The 20,444-nt window shown below is 43.6% G+C and overlaps 1 protein-coding gene across 5 annotated transcripts in view; it reads right to left on the reverse strand.

The window, feature by feature from the left end:
- The window catches only part of ADGRF5 (adhesion G protein-coupled receptor F5), a 45,495-nt gene that overhangs the window by 15,682 nt on the left and 9,369 nt on the right, over positions 1 to 20,444 (reverse strand). For 4 of the 5 annotated variants that reach the window (XM_054822018.1, XM_054822021.1, XM_054822020.1 and 1 more), the window contains 10 exons: positions 14,246 to 14,373; positions 12,748 to 12,878; positions 10,440 to 10,500; positions 8,422 to 8,592; positions 6,914 to 7,093; positions 4,898 to 5,025; positions 4,365 to 4,423; positions 3,541 to 3,683; positions 2,528 to 2,746; positions 987 to 1,220 (listed from right to left, as the gene is read on the reverse strand). In XM_054822018.1, the coding sequence (XP_054677993.1) occupies positions 987 to 1,220; positions 2,528 to 2,746; positions 3,541 to 3,683; positions 4,365 to 4,423; positions 4,898 to 5,025; positions 6,914 to 7,093; positions 8,422 to 8,592; positions 10,440 to 10,500; positions 12,748 to 12,852 (1,300 nt within the window). In that variant the 5' untranslated portion in view covers positions 12,853 to 12,878; positions 14,246 to 14,373. Of the gene's footprint in view, positions 1 to 986; positions 1,221 to 2,527; positions 2,747 to 3,540; positions 3,684 to 4,364; positions 4,424 to 4,897; positions 5,026 to 6,913; positions 7,094 to 8,421; positions 8,593 to 10,439; positions 10,501 to 12,747; positions 12,879 to 14,245; positions 14,374 to 16,277; positions 17,415 to 20,444 lie in introns of all 5 variants that reach the window. The other variant, XM_054822019.1, reaches the window with a different exon arrangement.

Genomic DNA, 20,444 nt, shown 5'->3' on the forward strand with positions numbered 1-20,444 from the left:
TTAAACCTGAAGGGTGCAGGTTTAGCTATAAGGGGAAGACCTGTCCCAAGCCGGAGCTGAAAGTGAAAGAAACTCTGCTGTCTGGCATGGGAGCAGTTCCTGGGGGAAAGCCTGGCCACAGGGAATCAAGGGCAACACAGCTCATTACAGTAGGCCAGGATCACCCCTCTCTCTGCAAGCACTGCCCACCAGTACCTGTCCTCCGTGCACATGAGCTTTGAAGGTTTTCTCTCATTTTGCTGTCCTGCTTTCTGCTAAATTTCATTTATAACAAGTGGTTAGCAATAAACAGTTAGTCCATACCCATAAAACATTAAGAGGGCAATAGGCTGTTTATGACTATGGTTCATAGACATTTATGAGTGTTTCTATTGATGTTGCTTTTAATTCTTTGTAACACATTTACTTGGCACTTTATTAACTCTTTGTATTCCTGTTATAAGTAAAGTCTTGTGGGATGCCACTGACTCAGCTGGCATGTGATGTATTACAGCTACAGGCGGAGAGGGAAACTGTGCGCTCAGTATTTAGCCATGCTGTTTCAAAGTGTAGCACCTGCCTCTCTGGGTTGCCAAATCTCACTCTGAGGTACCCAGAAGCTTTTCATACCCCGAGGATGATTCTGGAGATAGTAGTAGAGACTGACGCACTCATCCTTGCTCTCAAAACTAGGCAATGTAGAAGTAAGCTTTTTGGAGAAAGTTGGTATGATGCCGGTCCAGGCAGCTGTTTCCATCTAGGATGGCACAGTTTTAAGCATCAATGTCTGCACAATGCATGGAAATGCCCAGAATCCCACTGGCACCTGCACAACACTTATGGAGTCTGTACCACACTGTAAATCCATCACCCTTCCCACACACAAACCTTTGGAGCATACCCTATATTCATCCTAGGACTCGGCCTTCAGGGTGGCCAATTAGGAGGAGATCTTTGAAGAACAAACAAACCTAGCAGGTGAAAGACAATATTTTTTTTAATCTTACCTGTAATATTGATTGCTCCATTTACTTTCCAGTCACCAGTAAGTGATGGTAAGTGTCTGTCAATACAACAGGACAGCAGAGGACTGTTTGTCTGCATTTCAGGACTGTTGCATGTAACATCGATGTCATTTAAGTTCGGAGTGATGTGTAACGGAAAGACTTTTACTGGTTTTGTGGCCTTGTATATCAGTCTGTGAGACGAATCGCTCTTTGTGAAAGTGCAACTATAGGAACCTGTAAAGCATAGGCAATATCTTAGCATTGAGAACACATTTTGCTGGTTTTTCCTCTACGCTTGGAGTTAGGAGCTGGGACCTACTTCCACACCTATTTTTCACATCTCCCTGCTCCGCAGTGGCTCTGCTACTTGCTAATAAAAATGTACCCTCAGGTCATCTGCAGTGCGCTTTCTGCAGACTCCTGGTGCCAAATGTATCCGGATTAGGGAGCTTCAGTGTTGATGGGTACTTGAGAAGAGACCAGTGCTCAGGGACTGAAATACTTAAAATCTGGCTGAGTTGGTGTTTTTGGGGATCTGTATATTGCTCATAGTCCACGTGGCAGCAATATGTCATGGTAAGAGTGTAGACTGACTGTGCAAAAGGTTCCTACGAGAATGGGTAAGAGATAGGTCCCCAGGGTGGACTCCACAAGAGCTGGCACTCCGGGTGTAGGTACATACACTTGCTCGGAAGGTATTTGCAAAGTGGTATTTATCAGTCGCTTTCTCAGGCACTTGTCCCCTGGATGCAGCCAGGCTTCCTTTTGAAATTGGTAATCAGAGCTCCAAACTTCCTTCATACTTTACGTAGATGGGTTCCCCTTCCCCATTGGAATAGCCAAGTGAGTAGGCCACTTTCATAGGAGTGGAGACACCAAGGTTCAGGGCATCCTTAGCCCAAAGAAGTCCTACCTCCCATAAGCGTGCCCCAATACCTGGTCACAGGCTACCCTTTTTGAAGTTGAATGTAAAATTCATAGTCCAAACAGAAGAACTGAGTGGGAGCTCGAGTGAAAGCTCTGATAATACATGATAACTCTCCTGATAACTCCTCCCAGCAAAATGTCACCAATTTACCTGTTTCTGATTTTCAAAAAGCCCTAAGCATGAACACATGAAAAACTGTAACTCTGAGCTCTATTTAGGTAGGTTATGTTTGCAAGGGGGGGCAAGGGCCATCAAGGACAAGTTCAACCGCAGCCTCAAGTTCCCTCACTAAAAGGGGGGGAAGGCCTCACAGCCATGTAGTCACTGCTGTCTCCTGTGATATGGCAGTGAGGGCTGGCACTGAGAATACAGGCCTGTATCATCACTTCAGTCAGTTCACATTTTACTATGCCAATCAGAGCATAGTTCATTACAGAAAAAACAAACAAAACAAAACAAACAAAACAAAAAACCCCACAGGAAAATTATGAAGGACAGTGTATTTTTCACATTTACTCTAGGAAAATGCAGTCACTGCATTCCTCTTTGCTTTTTATAGAATGAGACACACTAGAGGGATACACCTGCTGTTTTAACGATAGAAAAATCTTACCATAATCCTCCTTCGTAATGTTGATAATTTTAAGAATCGAAATCGTCCTTGAAATGGTTCTTGTAATTTTTCTCTCAACTGAATACCGGAAGCTTGCTGAGATGATCTGATCGAAGTGATACCAGGTCACATTGTCAGATGTTGAATTTATCTCGCAAATCAGTTTTACTGTATCCCCTTCAAAAATGTCTACAGGACTCATGGTGAAGTTTGTCTGATCTGGGAAGACGAAGAGCAACATTCTGGATTATTGTCATTTCAGCTCATGTCTATATGGTGTCTTTCATCTCATGGGAATCCTAGGTGCTTCACAACTAATATGCACTCAGCATCAGTTGCAGGGTACCACCTCTGATTAAAGCTATGCAATTTTCCCACAACATACTCTTCTACTATCTTTGTCCACCAAAGACCCCAGAAGGTTTTATGCAGAGAGCCAGAAATATTATCACCACCACTACTTTCTAAGTAGATAAACCGGGAGGAGAAGCAACCAGGTTGAAGTAATCCTCTGAGACGGTCCAGCGCTCAGTGTGCTGAGTACGGCAGCTCTGGGGCACTTGATCAGACAGCCGAATTGTAACACGCTGCCCAGCAGCAGCGTGGCAAATGTGCCAGGGAAGCCAGGGGGAACCTGTTCTCATGTAAACTGCAAGAGGTTATTTGGTTTTCTTTGAAGAAATGGGAAGTGCTGGCAGCCTGATACGCTAAGAGTTGTCTGAGTTCTGGAGGTGAACTTAAGGGTATTCAATCTCTCTTCCGTAGGAAGACTGCATCAGGGTCCAGTGGATTAGCTGGAAGGATTTGGTTTTCCGTGGGAGGTACTGCCTGCATGGTCATCTCAGGTAAGTCCTAAGCTTTGGTGGCACAGGATGAAATGAAATAGCCAGAGAAATAAATGTTTTTTGAAGGTCCAGTACCAAATAATCAACAGTATGAGGCAGCTACATGGTTCAGGCTAGAAATACTAAAGTAAAGGTTGAAGGAAAATACTGAGGGAGCTTTAAACTTACTAGTTATTTCTGTTGTGAAGGTAGCTGGGTTTAGCTGGTACACTGCAGGTAGAAATTGTGGTACCATTTTGTTGGCACTTGCTATCTGATCGAAGCTTGCTGCTCCTGCTTTTACTTCATAGTTCACAAAAACGCTTCCAGGCCTAAACAGATACAAGAATGAGAGAAGCACCAGAACTAAATATCCTTACATATTAGTGGGTTTCTATGTTGTGGTGACCCATCTTGCATGGCTAGGAAGGCTTCACAGGGCTCACCTGTGAAGGCTTCTGTTGTGACTCAAGGCTTGCTCTGATATACAAGAAGGTTGTGCTACAGCTCTTGCCAAAGTAAGAACACCTTCATGTGACATCTATCATCTCCTTTGTCTGCTGTCTATTTCTAGTTAACTTCCCTTAGAAAACCTAAAATACAGCTGCATTTAAATATGGGTGGACTTGAGTAATGTCTCTTCTATCCAGATCCAATGTTATATCCAGAGTCAATGTACTAATTCATCTTCCTGATGACCTAGGAAATGATGTTAGGTTTACTCACATCCTTTCCCCTTTTGGGTGGAATTCAGTCTTTCCCACAAAAGGCTTTGATCCAGCTGGAGAATGATTATGTTTCTTGGACTTTTGCACAGTAGTGAATTTTACCCGCAGTCCTATTTCCATGCTAATAGTTGAGTTTTCCTTTGCAGCTATTATACTGTTATTCTGTATGCATATCCTGGGCATGGGTTCTAGCCAGAGTGAGTGTAGTCTTTGCTGACAGGTGTCTCCTTGAGACTGGACAGAAAGATTTGTGTGTTCCAGGAAAAAATGAAATTGTTCACTTACCTGAAACCAGTTACTGTTGCCGATACAAAGCCTGGTAAACACTTGTAGCTATCATTAAACTGTGAACAAAGACATATTACATGACATAAGTCTTCTGTATATTACTCTAGCATGCTTAAAATAGGAAACTCTCCATTCAACATGGATGTGAGTAAAGGTATGTAGCATATCTGATAGAACAGGCCCAGTGCTCTCCCCACTGTCATGGGATAAATTTGTGCTGATGGTTTCATTCTATGTGTGCTCACGTGGATTTAAGCTTCAACCAATAATGTGATTTTTTTTTTCATGCTTTTGATGCAAAAGATTCCTAAATACTTCCTTATTGGCCAGCATATTAAAATGAATGGGAATATTGTTACTGCCTTTCAATGAAGGTCAGCTTTGACCCACTTTGTAGCTACCACTGCTGCACACTTCACAGCTCCCCACAGAGACCGTGACACTGCACCCTATTTCCCAGACCCTTAGGGTAAATACCATATTTCTTAGAGGGTTTTCTACCTTCAGAGATGGAAAACTAAAATCATTACCGCTTTTTCAAGGTCAGCTTTGTATTTTTTGTATTGTTCAGAAGAAGAATTCCTGAGATCATCCGAAAAGTCTGTGTCGAGTCTGACTGACATATTCATTACAATGGGGTCTCCCATAGCACATAAGTCTGCAAGGAAAAACATAAAAATACATGTAAAAATAATCAAAAGCAATGCTTAGAAAGTGATCAGTCAGCTTTTTCTTCTAACTTAATCATCGAATCTTAGAATCATGTAATGGTTTGGGTTGGAAGGGACCTTTAAAGATCATCCAGTACAACCCCCCTGCCATGGGCAGGGACACCCTCCATTAGACCAGGTTGCCCAAAGCCCCATCCAACCTGGCCTTGAACACTTCCAGGGAGGGGGCATCCACAGCTTCTTGAGTGGTCAAGGTCCCTCTGGATGGCATCCCTTCCCTCTAGCAAATTAAGTGCATCACTCAGCTTGGTGTCATTTGCAAACTTGCTGAGGGTGCACTCGATCCCACTGTCTATGTCATTGATGAAGATATTAAATAGTATAGATTCTTGAAGTCATCACTTGTTACTGGCTTCCCTTTGGATGTTGAGCTATGTTGACTATAACTCTTTGGAAGTCACCATCCAACCAGTTCTTTATCCATCGAACAGTCCATCTGTCAAACCCATATCTCTCCAATGTAGCAGCAAGAATGTTGTGGGGGATCGTATCAAAGGCCTTACAGACATCTGTAGCTTTTCCCTTGTCCACTGATGCAGTCATCCATCCTATAAGACCACTAGACTAGTCAGGCACACTTTGCCCTTGATGACGCCATCCTAATCCTAAATCAAAATCTTACAACTTGCCAAAATTCATCTGTATAATAGGAAAGTTGGGTCTCCTAATTTTCTGTATCTAATTTAGATGCCTGGCATCTGCTAGATATCTAGACTCCCTCTCCAGCTGATGCAAAGCTGTAGACACTTCAAAAGGTGACACATTCATAAGGTGATAGTCAGCTTTCCTACAATGGTTGAATTGCTACGTTGCTCCAGTTATAGAGAGCTTGGATGAATAACTTTTTGATTAGATGATACTTAATTTTACATAGATTGAATCTCTATCTATGTTTCACTGAAATGAATGGAAAAATCCTCAGTGACTTTGGGGGGAGGCCATAATACTCTGGGTGAAAACCCATCAATGGGCACAAAAGAATTTAAAATGCTTCGACAAATATTGGAATTTTCTAAGCTGGGTCCGTTTATGGACATGTCCATACCATGCGGTGGAGGAGCATTGTACCCAGGGCCCTGGACTTCTAAGGGGTGTGCGACTTCCACATGGAAGAGATACTAGCTCTAGTCCTGGCAGTAGTATAGCGGTATTGATATGGAGCTGCCCTGTGATAAAAGCATTGCCTCTAAGCAGAGTTGGTTAGAACGGGCATGCTGACAGCAGTGGACTGCTTCCAGCTCTAGGGCTGCCTCTGGGTAGCTCTGCATGCTGCTCCATCACAAATCAGAGGCAGAGCCTCATAGGGGTTTGTCTTGGATTGCAGAGAAAACAGGTCCTCACCCCAGTGCTGCCAAGCCTAAGTGTCCCGTTATCAGTCAGGTTCCTAAAAACTCATGGGCACCTTGTCACAAGAGCCATGAAATAAAACCAAACAGAAGATACATGCTGGGGTTTTTTGTTCCTTCTCTTCTCTTGAGCACTGTGGCACACTTTGGTCACATTTATAAGTTCCTCTGTTGAAAATCTGATGAGATGAAACTTTCTTTGCTTAGGGAAGCTGAAAGTCCCAAAGAGGCACCTGAGTGATTCCAGGAGCTGGGGCTCCAGTATGGCACTAAATATCTGCAAGTACTTGGGTCAAGGGGGACCCACATCACAAAGACAAGAGCTCTAGACCATCTCTACAGACTTTCCACATTCATAGGCAATGTGGTAGCCAGCTCAGTCCTGACGTGCTGCTTTCTCACACCTATAACACTATTCCATCTTCTAACCAGTTGTACAATGATGAAGTTCAGTACTGTTTCTCCTTACCTTCAGTCTGAGGCTCACAGTAAGGCCCGTAGAAAGGCATTTCCTTCATGTAGCCACAGAGCAGGGCAGGTGCTGGGCTGGCAGAAGGGCAGGTTATCAAGTCACTGCACACCGCATTTGGCCAGGCATATCCATTTTCACAAGAACAACAGCTATTGTTCTCACCACTGGGCAGACAGACTAGTGTCAGACAAACAGAGAAATACTATAAGGACGGTAAACAGGGCAGAGCTTATTGCATGATATATATTTACCTTGCTATATCTTTATGCCAGTGATCTCAACTAAATGTTGCCCTTCTCGTGAGTTCGCTTGAATGATGCAAACATGATGATCTGACACCGTGCAAATCTGACTATACTAATAATAAATTACTAACCAGAAATGGGAAACAGACTGGTACAGGGATAAGTCTGATCAATTACTTTTAAGTAATTGAATGGAGACGTGAAGCCTCATACTAAAAATTTACCTGGCATATTGGCCAGGATTCTGTGATAGTTTTCAGATTAGATATTTCTATATTGCTGGGGCTGAAAGCAAACATATAGGCTTTTAAAGCTTTTAAGAGCACATAATGGTCACGCAAAGTCGCAGTGGCTAGTGAGATCCTGTGTCATTCTGACTGTATCCTGACAGACGCTGCATGAGAGAAGGTGACATTATCACAAAGTGCTTTAAAGACATACATTCTCTCCAATTAAAAAAAACAAACCCAAACCACAAAACACTCCACTGTAAGTTTTTCTGCTCTTAATCTGGCATTGGAAAAATGAGATATTAACAAAGTGATTTTCACACATTGCACGTGACCCTGAAGGCCTTTAAAAGATCCATTTGCATGTTGTTTTGAGAACTGATGAACATTTCCTTTCACTGCTTTATGGACCAGCGATAAGAAGGTACTAAATCTCCTCCTCTACTGTTGTAAATGCTTGGTGTGTTTGTATATCCTCCGCTGTATTAGTTACTTGGATGTGATGTTGCAGAACAATTCATGTAATAAAACCTTTCTGCTATCTTGCCCTGTAAGAATGTGTTTACTGACTTATATGAAGAAAAGACTGTGTCTCATGCAGCTTGTCTCTATCAGGGTCAGAGTACAGCCTCTTACACCGATTTACATTCCAAACGCAAGTGGAGGGAAGTAAACAGTCTGATAACCGCTGTCGCAGCTTCCTGAAACTTGAAAGTAACTCAGGCTGCTTGTTAGTCAAACTAGAACAAAATCCTTTGGCTCAGGCTTCCTCTGGCTTTGTCCCTTCCTTAGGAAAAGCAAAGCATTCAGGGCTATTGCTAATGCCAATGTTATACAAAGAGGAGTGGTGGGATGCAGAGAACAAAACATGCCGTTGTGTGCTAAAGCTTCAGTCTTGTTGGGTCTTTGGCAGGCAGCAGACAGTTGGGTTTGGCTGATTTCTAAGCGTGAGGAATGGTGAAACTGGCAGAGATCACACACTGGCAAGAAAGCACATCACTCAGAATATAAAAATAAATAACCAACCCACCTGTTGTAATGTTGATGCTTGAAACTGTCATTTCTACATTTGAAATATTTGTTGAAAATGGAAGATTAAGGTTTTTGAAATACTCTTTGATTGGCTCCAGAAAAGATGAATCCATAAGGCTTACTTCAATGTCAACGGTGTACTCCGGAGGGGGAAGGTCAAAAGTAAGTACTGAAAGAGAAAATAGCATGAGACTGCAAAGCTGTGTGTGAAGGTAAATCACAAATTTATGGCTTCCGGTTCGGCATTTGGGCTCTTTGTTGCTATTTAATGGTAGCTTAGTGTGGCATTCTGCTTAAGAAATCTTCTTGCTTCCTACTCAGCAGATATTCTGCATGTGTTTTATCTGCTGCTTCTCTGACAAAAGCAGATTTCTTTGGTCTCAGAGCAATACGAAGATGATATAAATAGCATAATACATACAGAGAAAAGCCGACTAATCCCTTCTCTCCTTTGACTCAGCAAGTGGATGCGTTGTCAACCATAGTCTGAAGGCATACAGGATTATCGTGTGACCCCTGTCCTGCTAAAGGCCTCGGGGGTTTTTCTGCACCATGTATTTCAACTTGCATAGAAGCTGTGATCATATATGTCATCATATGGATGCCATCCACAGGGACCTGGACAAGCTTGCAAAGTGGGCCCATGTGAACCTCATGAGGTTCAACAATGCCAAGTGCAGGGTGCTGCATGATTCGGGGCGACCCCTGGTATCAATACAGGCTGGGGGATGAAGGGATTGAGAGAAGGGAGAAGGACTTGGGGGTACGGGTGCATGAAAAGCTGGACATGAGCCGGCATTTTGTGGGCTTGCATCCCAGAAAGCCAACTGTATCCTGGGCTGCATCAAAAGAAGCGTGACCAGCAGGTTGGGCTTGTTCAGCCTGGAGAAGAGAAGGCTCTGGGGAGACCTTAGAGCAGCCTTCCAGTATCTAAGTGGGGCTTGTGAGAAAGATGGAGACAAACATTTTAGCAGGGCTTGTAGCGATAGGAAAAGGGGTTTAAGACTAAAAGAGGGTTGATTTAGACTAGATATAAGGAAGCAATTTTTTACAATGAGGGTGGTGAAACACTGGCACAGGTTGCCCAGAGAGGTGGTAGATGCCCCATCCCTGGAAACTTTCAAGGTCAGGTTGGATGGGGCTCTGAGCAACCTGATCTAGTTGAAGATGTCCGTGCTCATTGCAGGGGGGTTGGAACTAAATGACCTTTAAAGGTCCCTTCCAACCCAAACTATTCTGTGATTCTATGGTTCTATAGCAATCTCTGACCAGACAAAAGGTTCCACCTTTTTGGTTTGTGCCTTTGCTACTGTACTGGTTTTGGCTGGGGTAAAGTTACATTGCTTCATAGTAGCTTGTATGGGGCTATGCTTTGGATTTGTAATGAAAACAGTGTTGATAATACAGAGATGTTTTAGCTACTGCCGAGCAGTGCTTACACAGAGCCAAGGCCTTTTCTGCTTCTCACCCCACCCCACCAGCGAGTAGCCTGGAGGTGCACAGTAAGGGTGACACAGCCAGGACAGCTGACCCCAACTGACCGATATGATGTCACACACCATATGACCTGGAGCATGACACCCACACCATATGACATCACGGTCAGCAATAAAAGCTAGGGGAAGAAGAAGGAAGGAGGCGACCTTTGAAGTGATGGCATTCGTCTTCCCAAGTAACCATTATGTGTGATGGAGCCTGCTTTCCTGGAGATGGCCAAAGACCTGCCTGCCCATGGGAAGAGCTGAATGAATCCCTTGGTTTGCTTTACTGATTAAACTGTCTTTATCTCAACCCACAAGTTTTCCCACTTTCACCCTTCTGATTCTGTCCCCCATCCCACTGGGGGAGAGTGAGCCAATGGCTGGGTGGTGCTTAGCTGCCAGCTGGGATTATGCCACAACAACTACTCCCCCTTGATGATCTCAGTTCACTACCTCAAGAGATGCTGTCCCAAATAGTGGTTTCACCCTCACCTTACCAGAAACCTGCTCTGTTACCATACATTTGTGTACGTACTGTTTCGCTTCTGCCTTTGCATCTCTGACTGGAAGCTTTCCTTTCCTAGTGCACTGTCAATCTGTGGGGGGAAAAAAAAGTGAAAAAACAAAATGAAGCTTTAGCTGCTGTTGTTGACATGAAAGAATTAGTGAAGAAAATACCATCATAGATAATTTTTTTCCCCTCCACCAATATTTGCCCCTCCCCACCCCCCTTTTCCTCTTTAAACAGAATATTTCTATCTGCCAAGCAGGGAAATGTTAAACACCAGCTGAGGGACGTACCGAGTTTGCAGGTGTCTCTCTGCATTTCTCTGCAAGGCAATTGTCTCAACTTAGCAGAAATTCTGTGTCTGAGCTGCAAACTGGCTATGGGGCTGATGCAGTGCTCTCAGTCCTGGGCCAGCCTTGCAAACTGCTTCAGCCTTTGAATCCAGAAAGTGGACTCTCATTACCCTTTGCTTTCCTCTTTGCTCTGAGCTTCCAGCTCTGCAGCAGCAAAGCCAGCCTGAGTAGGAGTAGAAAGGGGATTGAAATGTCTTGGCTCCAGCTCAGGTGTCAGGTCAGCTATTTTGTGGGCCATCAGTAGCACAACAGTTGACCAGGGCAGTGGTGGCACAATTTCAGTACGACTGGGTTCACGCAAGGTGCAGCCAAGTGAGATGCAGACCGTCTTATTTTTTTAATCATGCCCTAAAAATACATTGGCACGACAGTTAGCAAGGAAGGCTAAAGAACAAGCAAAGACGCAGGCAGGAAATTTGCAGCTTTGCCAGTTTCTTGAGTCCTACTCAAATCTTTATTTACAGAAAGGGTGAATAGCTTGGCAACCCTTAAGTCATCTCTTTACATAAAGGAACCATCTGGTGTGTGATTAGAGCTGGGCTTTGTATCCCAGCTGTGCTAGCAGTGAAGATCCCAAGGTGCACTGGCATTTTTGCACTGCTGGGGTACTGCCCTTCACCTTAAAGGTTAGCTGCAAAAGTTACAGAAAGCCCACTGTGGTCCACTCCTTCCCCCAGGTTTGGTCTCAGTGGTTTCCTTTTTTAATTATTCTCCCAAACAACTACAGGGTATTGCTATGTCATTAAATAGTTCACTGCTATGCCGTTAAATACTTCACATATTTCACACCATTAAGTGATGACTCATTTGCAGGATCAACCATGGATCAATGATGCTATAAAAAATAAAGTGTTACTCTTCTCATGAAAATGCCTAACTGCTGAGCTGGAGTCAGTTTGGAAAAAAAATAACAAACAAAACACAACCAAAAAACAGATCAAACAAGATATTTGGTCACTATTAGACATCTGCCAAAGGGCAGATGGGGCTGCTGGAACCAGCTGTATCTTGCCAAGACACAAGATAGTGGCGGAAACAGCTTAAGGAGTTCCCACCTTCCTCTTCACCTCTCCTTGCCTTTTTTCAACCTGCTCAAAAAAGCACATTGTGTTCTGGTCATCCATCAGAACTAAGGTGTCTGTGGTGCTAGGGGCTTAATATAGATGTTAGAATCTGTTTTGGCTTGATAGGGTTCATAATGCAGAAGACAAAAGAAGTATTTTCTGGTCTAATAATAATTGTGATAGACCAAGAGCTGGCAAATTTGTAGACTACTTTTCTTTACCAGACTATATTAAATTCCATTTGGTCAGTCCCTTTGTTTCTCTGTTCCTCTTTTGTTGTTTCTAGTCAGGGACTACTTGTGCAGAAACTGTCTGTTACCAAACCCATACACAGGATGAAGGACAAAATTTCCTTAATTTGCACCACTGATGAAGTAAAAGAGGTATGTGAGAATTATTGAAAAAGTGGGAAACTGAAGTAAAGTCTGAGTCCAAGTGCAACATCTAAACACAAGTCTAAACTCAGGAGTAGCATTTTGGTCATGTGTACTCATGTCCTATTGTCAAGACAGTGGTGAGACTCCTGTCGCCTACCCATAATCAAAACGGAGCCAGATTTGTTATTTGGCTTCTCTCTCTCCTAGGATGGGTGAATCCTGTCCAGGAACAGTGCTGCCCACGTAACTGTTACCGAGGCTTAGCTCCAGGGACAGCAATTCAAATCCCTCGCAGGCTAACACAAGTGAGAAACCAGAAGTTTTGCTCCGTTCTTTCTGGAGAGGCTTTAAGACTGGGAAGCAAGAAGAGCCCTGTTCCTGGATTTCTCCATCTTTTTTACATACTGGGGAGACTCTGGGTTGTTTCCCCACCTGATCTTACGCTGACCGCCTCTAAGTTTTTGCGGATGTAAAGGAGAGCTGTAGCAGCTGGGTGCTACAGGCAGAGACCAAATGAAATGGGTTGGGAAAGGATACTCACTACATATTGGATGAATGGATCAAAGTTTGAGTCCTGTGATGTCTGGCAACATGCTGTGACCAGTAGAAACAGGCAGTGGAGACCTGCAGTAATCGGGGATGGCATTTTGTCCACTGACTTTGCTGTACAGCCTGAGAGGAAAATAAAGCAAAAGGATCAGGGAATTTTCAGCTGACTCACACAGTAGGAAATACCAGCACACTACAAAAACAGTATGTTCAGACTTTTTCAGCACAATCTGCCTGTTCATGCCAACCAAGACAGAGCACGGAACAAGGTCTGTAATTATTCCTCTGCCACTGTCACCAGACTGCTTCCCTGAAATCTCATTTTTGTGTTCATGTGGGCTGTACCTACTCAAAATGGAGGGGGAAAGAAATCGCTTGGAGAAAGCAGAATCCCAAGCAGATTCCTGACAGGGACAAATGAGGTGCTAGAAATTCATCTGCCGTGAGAAAAGTTGACTTTGGATCTTCAAATATTCCTCACAGTGGTACTTGGCAAATGCACAGCCGGAACATGGGGGAATAGTTAGAAATATTGCTGTAAGCGAGCGCTTGTCCTGGTGCTGCAGGGAGAGCTCTGCGACTGGCCCTGTCCCACTCTGGAGAGGGCTGTAGTAACATCATGGGCTCAGCTAGAGATTTCTTTTTTTTTTTTTTTGGTTGATCACCCCTTGGCTAACAAGGGAGATAATGAAGAGTGAGATGTCCTGGAAAAAATCTGTTTAATTTTGAGTTTTTAGTATACATCTCCATTAATTGCACTGAACATAACAAATAAATCACCTAGAACCCAAGAATACTGACACACTGAAATATAATGTGGTGCCTGAAATAAAAAAAAAAAAAAACAACCCAGAAAAAACAACCTTTTCCAGCTCATAAATACCAAAGCTATTTTACTCATGCAGTAGATTGGATGATGAAACATAAAGTGAGAGGCAAAACATGCATGGACCCTTATACCAGGTGCTGATACATTTATGCAACCAGAGGGATAGAGAAAGGGAGCTGAAGAGTACGTAAAAATATGTATTTTGCTATGAATATGCCCTTTCTGATTATTCCAAACAAAGCAGTTCCCTACCTCCAGGATGAACAACTAGTAGAGAGGCAGGAAAAGGCAGAACCCAAGTGGATTGTGAAAATCATTTTAAGGAAAGCATTGAGAAAAGACTCAAGAACAGTGCTGAACAGTACCTGAGTGAGTAACATCAGCTTGACTAAAATTATGAGCTTTTGTAAAATTATGATCTTTTTGTATTGAAAAGGCTGCTCATACAAAGTCAGGCTTTGAAAGGCTGTGAATCACCAGGTGAAAGCAGAAGAATCAGCACCCCCTGAGATGAAAATGAGCATTGGCAATGGCTGCCATCACCACCACAGTGCATGTCAGAGCTGGTGCTCCCAAGTGGACGGGGTGCTTCACTGTGACTTTCCTGCTCGAAAGAGCCCATGACAGAAAATTATAATGTGAACATGATGTGTGGTCTCACCTCGTGAACGGATAGAGGACAGCAATGAGCTTATAGCCAAGCAATATACTTGATGTCACTGATGCGGGTACCCAGCAGGGACTTGTCAGAAAGATTCATCTGCAGAGAGGCTTCAGCTGGACACTGACCTGGTTAAAAAAATAGGAGGCAAAAGTAGGAAGAAATTATTGGCTTTTCCAACAGAGAGATGTCGTCACCAGAACTCCACAGAACGTGTGTGTAAGCCTGTGTCTTACCCTCTGTTCTCAAGTGATGTGGAAAAGGCAGTGATCAGTGATACAACACTGTGAACGACTTTACATGATTGAGGCTAACAAAAGCAAAGCCTGCCTGCAAAGATCTGCGTAGGGATCGCAGGATACTGAGTGACTGGGTCATGAAATTAATGAAATTCAGCACTGGTAAGTGTAAGGTAGAAAAACGATCCTGACGTTATGTATTCTGTGATGGACTCTGAACTAGTGCCACTCAGAAATGGGGTCTGAAGAAATGTCAACTGAATTCTGAGATGCAATTAGAAAAGGAAAATTAATTTTAAGATATTCTAGAGTAGCAACAGAGACGAAAAAAAAAAACCCCAAACCTAAAAACTGTGCTCTCTAGACTTTTGAGCTGACCCACTATGGCTGCTCTTATGCTCCTATATAGGAATAACCAGAAAGCAAGACATCTCCCTGGTTCAGAACACCTTCCTACCCCATCCCAAAATCCATTAAAAAAAAAAGACTGTTACAGGCTTTTTTTTTTTTTTTTTTTTCTTTTTTTTTAATCCAGTGAATGAATGGCTGGCAGAATTGGGGGAAAAAAAAAAAAGAAAAGAAAAAGGTAGGGAAAAGTTTCTTTGGTTTGCTGGGCATGTCCACCAGTATACCCAGCATTCTACAAAAAAGACTAAGTTGCTGTTTTGAAGACATCATCCACTTGTGACAACTTCAAGACTTCCATGGATCTGGCTGATCCCAAGACCAAGATGGATCAAAATGGATCAAGAGAGAAACATTGCCAAGTTATAAGCTGTGACACAAGTCATTGAGATAGTGACATGCCTCGATACCAGAAACAGTAACAGAACAAAGATTTCTGATAGCTTTGTATATGCAGCATACGCTCGCACATATGGTACAGTAGCTTAATCTGTACGAAGAACTTGTATTTCATTGGTAACGGGTTGATAAAACAGATAACAGAAAAGAAGATCATTAAACAAAGTTTATATTGAGTTTAAACAGCATCTGCTACAGTTTTACGTGTATCTTTTGCACTGTTCACAAACTTGCATTCGTATTCAAATGTTGTGGATCAGCCTCTATTTTCAAATACACTCTTTGTGCAACCATGTAGCTGAGACCAAACGCCCCGTTAAGTGTATACATAATAAACCATACAGAGGACAACTTGTGCAAATGAGAACCCTGCTGCTACTCAGGCTTTGATAGCTAGCTGAAAATCCCCAAATCCCAAGCCAGTATTTAGAAAACCAGAAAACTAGCAAACAAATATCAAATAATAAATGAGGAAAAAATATTAATGTTCTTCTCAAGTAATGGGGCTGTTCCCCTGTTCATTTAATTTCTTGTTGAAAAAAGAATTGCTGTAAATTTTTCAGCAAGCAATTTCTCAAGTGTCTATGTGCCTTCTCTTGGTAAAACAGAAGCTACGTGGACACATTCATCATTTTGCATACAAACTTTATCCCGGGACGCAATAAGTATCTTTGACTTATAAAGCCCCAGAGAACTAAAGGAGCCCAGGTTTGCTCCAAATCTCTTCTCCACAGTATTCAGGCTGAAAAATGTTGTTAAAAATTAACTGTAAAGTGGAGGAGATTCCTAGAGGTAAATAGCAAGGTCTCACTTTAACCCAGGACACAGGTGATATACATGACCTCCTTTTTACTACTTTGGAAGTTTCTCTTTTTCATAAATATTGCAAAATAATTACACCCTCTTTTGTAAATCCACCCAGCACAGTAGTTACTGTCCCGTATGTTTTAGAAAATAAAGAAGACACCCAGAGATATAATATGGTTTACCTTCACAGGTGATTCAAAAAGATCTTCTAATTAGATCCATCTTAAACGTCCTCTGCTTTCTACTACAGCCCAGGCTGCTCTCTCAAAGGGAAGCCAAGTTGCAGGAACTCATATAATTAGCTGAACATGTTATTACTGCCCAGAAAACAAGTTGCCTCTAGAGCTTGCACTCAATTTACAAGTGCGAGGCTGACCAGAGATGCCACTGCAGGAAACCCACAAGGCATTTCGAGAGGAGATATTTCCTGATACCGTTCATCAGGTAGTACTCATTATTTCCCCCTGCACTGATCTAAGTCCTTCAGGTCTTATCTGCAGATTACTTTATGAAGTGGACTAACTTGTTCCGCTGCTGCCATTACTCACCTGCTTTGTTCTAACAAAAGAGGGTGTTGAGGACTCAAAGGAGTGAAATCATATTTTGTAGCTATGGCAAATTGTTTGTGGGCTTTGATTTAAATAACAAGGGAGGGAAACCCTGAAGTTTTCCTAACCTGAGCTGGCAGCATGCTCGCTGTGGACTGGACCTGCAAGGCACTAGGGATTTGCATTGATGCCCTTGGAGAAGCTACGTAAAGATGCCAACCTATAGCTCTGATGGCTACTGCGGAAGGTTGGGAAGATCAGGAAATTCCCAGAAACCAGGGAAAAGTCTGATGTGTTATGTGCATTTCAACCTTGAACAAAATCTGGAGCCAGGAACCCACTGTACAAACAGGAGACGTCTGTCCAAATAACAATGGGGTCCTTGTCCCTACAGTATTCGATCATAGCTGGTGTATCAATGGAATTTGTTTCCACAGCAGTGTGTGTGAGGCAGTCACTGAGTTCATGCAATTTCTGTGGAAAAGCCTGGAATTAAACTCATGTTCTGGGGGATTTGTTTTTTAAAAGTGATTAATTCAGGTCTATGGAAAGAACTCCTGTTCCCCCACAGACTGGTCTCTGTGGAGATCTAGACTTCTCGTAAGAAGTTCGTGGAGGGCGTTACTCTCATGGTGTAGACAGATGTGCCCCAGGATCTCCAGAGCCACCGTGCAGCAGCTGAAGGCCATGTGGGACACACCAGGCCATCTCAAAAGGGCACACATCTCCAAGGTAAACTGATTCAAGCTGTAAATGCCACTCATTGTCACACTGCAGAAGGAAAACAGAAGCAAAAAAGTCTGTAAGGCACCTGATAACGTGTCATGCCTTTCCCACTTCTACGCTAGTTCCCAAATTAAGGGGTTGTGACATTGGGGCTGGTCCAGCAGTTACAATAGGGTCACGTTGCCAGCTGACTTTGGCTGTTTCAGCGGAACAGGAGGGATGGCTGTCAGGGCAGCACTGGACAAAGTCTGGGTTGCTCTTGGTGTTATCTGTCTAGAGTAGTAGTGGTTATTTTTGTGTCACAGTGAGCTTGGACCGGGTCTTCAATCCTCTGTCAACTGTCTGCGGTGAGTGTGCTGGTTGCTCCATTTCTAACAGCGCTCAGACATGTCACCGCATTTTGCCCCTTGCTGAGTTTGAGTCATAAAAAGCAAAATGTGTGTTTAGCAAAGTTTACCCTGCAGGCTTGCAGCTGCCAGCGTTTACTGCAGATGCTAAGGATAACACGCTACGTAACTGTAAACTTCTCTTCAGTGAGCCAGCTTGAGGAGCATTGTCCTCAGCAGCAATACAGCCCATTCCTGTTCCCTTTTCCGCAAACCTGGTCACCTGCTGCTCCCCGCAGTGTCTCAAGTCAGCCCCCAGCTTGCCTTTCTGCAGCAGTTTTAAGGGGAATAAATTGGCATGATTGATGCCCTCGTTGCCCTTACAGCGTGTCCTCACTGTTGCGGTGGCATCAGTCTGGTTTATTGCCCACCCAAACTGGTTCAGGAATCTGAATAAGCAGAAGACCTGGGCTACATCTACAGCACTGCATGCAACCACCTCTCTCTCTGCAGACAGGTTTTACGGCTGGCCTTGTGCTGGTGCCTACCAGACCCCTCTGAGCCAACTTAACTCACTGTCCCTGCAGAAAACTAATGCAGCAACAAAGCATCTCGCTTGTTTTCATCCGAGCGAGTTTAATCAGCTCAGAGAAGGGCCCAGAGAGTGCCAGGGCCAGAGCAAGGAGAGGAGCAGATATGTGGCCCCAGGCAGGGAAGGGGAGAGGAGCAGATATGTGGCCCCAGGCAGGGAAGGGGGGAGGAGCAGAAGCTGGCAGAAAGGGCAGGAGGGTAAGAAGAAGGAAGGGCAGGAGGGTAAGGAGGAGGACCTCTTCCCTTCTGCCCTGGCAAGCAGTTCAGCATGAGTCCATGGTCTGTCCCTACAGAGCAGCTGTGTCGTTTTCACTCGGTGTTACTCCCTTGGCTGTCTCCTTGCTAGGTTAGATGAGCAGCAGTGCCAGGGCAGAGGATGAGGTGAAGAGGAAGGCAGGCTTGGTTTAAACCGAGTTAGCTGTGGTGGATCTACATTGCCAGCCTTGACTGGACAGCCGATCTGATTTAAACCCTCCTGCTCCCCCTTTGTTTTTTGTTGCTTTGGCTTTCAACAATTTTAACTAACAGCACCTTGGGGCAGGGGGAATGGAAAGGAATGTCAGCAAGGGGAAAGGATTCCTTAAATGAGCGTTTCTGCTCTGTATCATCAAACTGCAGCCTAAAGGTGTGAGAAATCTCGGTTCACTTTGCAGGACAATGTGAAAATTGCCCAATGTCAGAGCATTAGGTGTGTAATCTGTTTTGTATGTGAGCACGGGGGGACGTCCTGATCATCCTGCTGTTTTTTCCTGTATGCATTCGTCATGTACTGTCATGTCACCAGAAACTGTCAACTTCCTGGATTTTAAAGTTTTCAAGTTTCAACCCCAGAACACTTTCAGTTTAAACATCTGAGACGTGCACTTAGAGAGCCATCACAGGCTCAGGAAAGGAAGCAAAAGGTGTGTTAGAGGGTATCTGCTCTGAACGAGGAGCACTCATCCAAAACAAGGCAGAGATATGCTGATCCTATAATTCACTGGAAATGTGCCGTTACAAACGCATGTGAACACATCTCATCTGGCATGAACAAAATGGACCGGGGTAACGTTCCCACCTAGGTGTAACCTGAGAGATACTGTTCAAAGCAAAAAATAAATGCAGAAACAACTTAGAAATGAAGTGGACAAGATACAGCCCTCTTGACTCACTCATCTTCATTCCAGTCCTGGCTGCTAACACTTCGGTCTCATCCCTAGAATTTAACCTCAGCAATTTGTGTCATCAAATCCCATTGCCACTTGTATCCCAAATTCAGAAAAAGATGGCAAAACCTCTCAGAACCTGGATGCAACACTGCAGGTTCTTAGACCATTTGCCATTCTTATTATTTTTTTAGTACGAATTTTGCATGGTCAGATACTCAGGGAGATGTGTTTTAGAAATGGAAGGACAGTGTGAATCCCAAGAATATTGGGATGATAGGCAGATTACTTTGAGATAAAAGGGTTTGGGGTGAATCTGGCAATGCCTGGGGCTTCACTTATTATCTCTCTCACATGAATTTATACAGTTTTGCCCACCTCAGTCTTGCAGAAAGGAATCTGGAGGGAGTCCTAGCAAATTGCTACCTAAATCCACTCAGCACGATGCTGTTGAAAATAAGGCTAATCTTATTCCGAAGCTTATGAACCAGTATTTTTAATTTAAGACCTGGAAGATAACAAAAGTGCTCTGTTGATGCTGTTGACGCCTTGGCTGGAGTGCTGTGTCCAGATGTGGCTGTATTGGAGAGCATCCAAAGGAGAGCCAGGTGAATGCCAAGACATGAGCAGAGTACGGCCTTATGAACAGGCGGAAGGTTGTTCAGTTTAGGTAGGAGAAGACTCAGGTAAGGCCACAATAACAGGTTGTCACTTGGTAAAGGACTGGCATAAATGTTCACGACAATAGCTGGGTGAAGGATGATGTGAAATCCCACAGTCTGAAGCAAAGAGATTCAGAAGAGACATGCAAGACCACCGATCTGTGTACTCAGAGCTGTGTTTGAACTCTGCTATATTCACCTTAGACAAGTTCAGGAATTCCTTTCTGGACCTCTCCAGCACGACATTCCCACTAGTTTAAGCACAGAGGAGGTGAACTGTATCTACAGCCATATCAAGAGTTTCCCCAAAACAGTATTTCCAGAGAAGAGCTCTGGTTCACACCCTCTTCT

This window comes from Grus americana, chromosome 3, assembly GCF_028858705.1.
Source record: "Grus americana isolate bGruAme1 chromosome 3, bGruAme1.mat, whole genome shotgun sequence".
NCBI classification, from domain to species: domain Eukaryota; kingdom Metazoa; phylum Chordata; class Aves; order Gruiformes; family Gruidae; genus Grus; species Grus americana.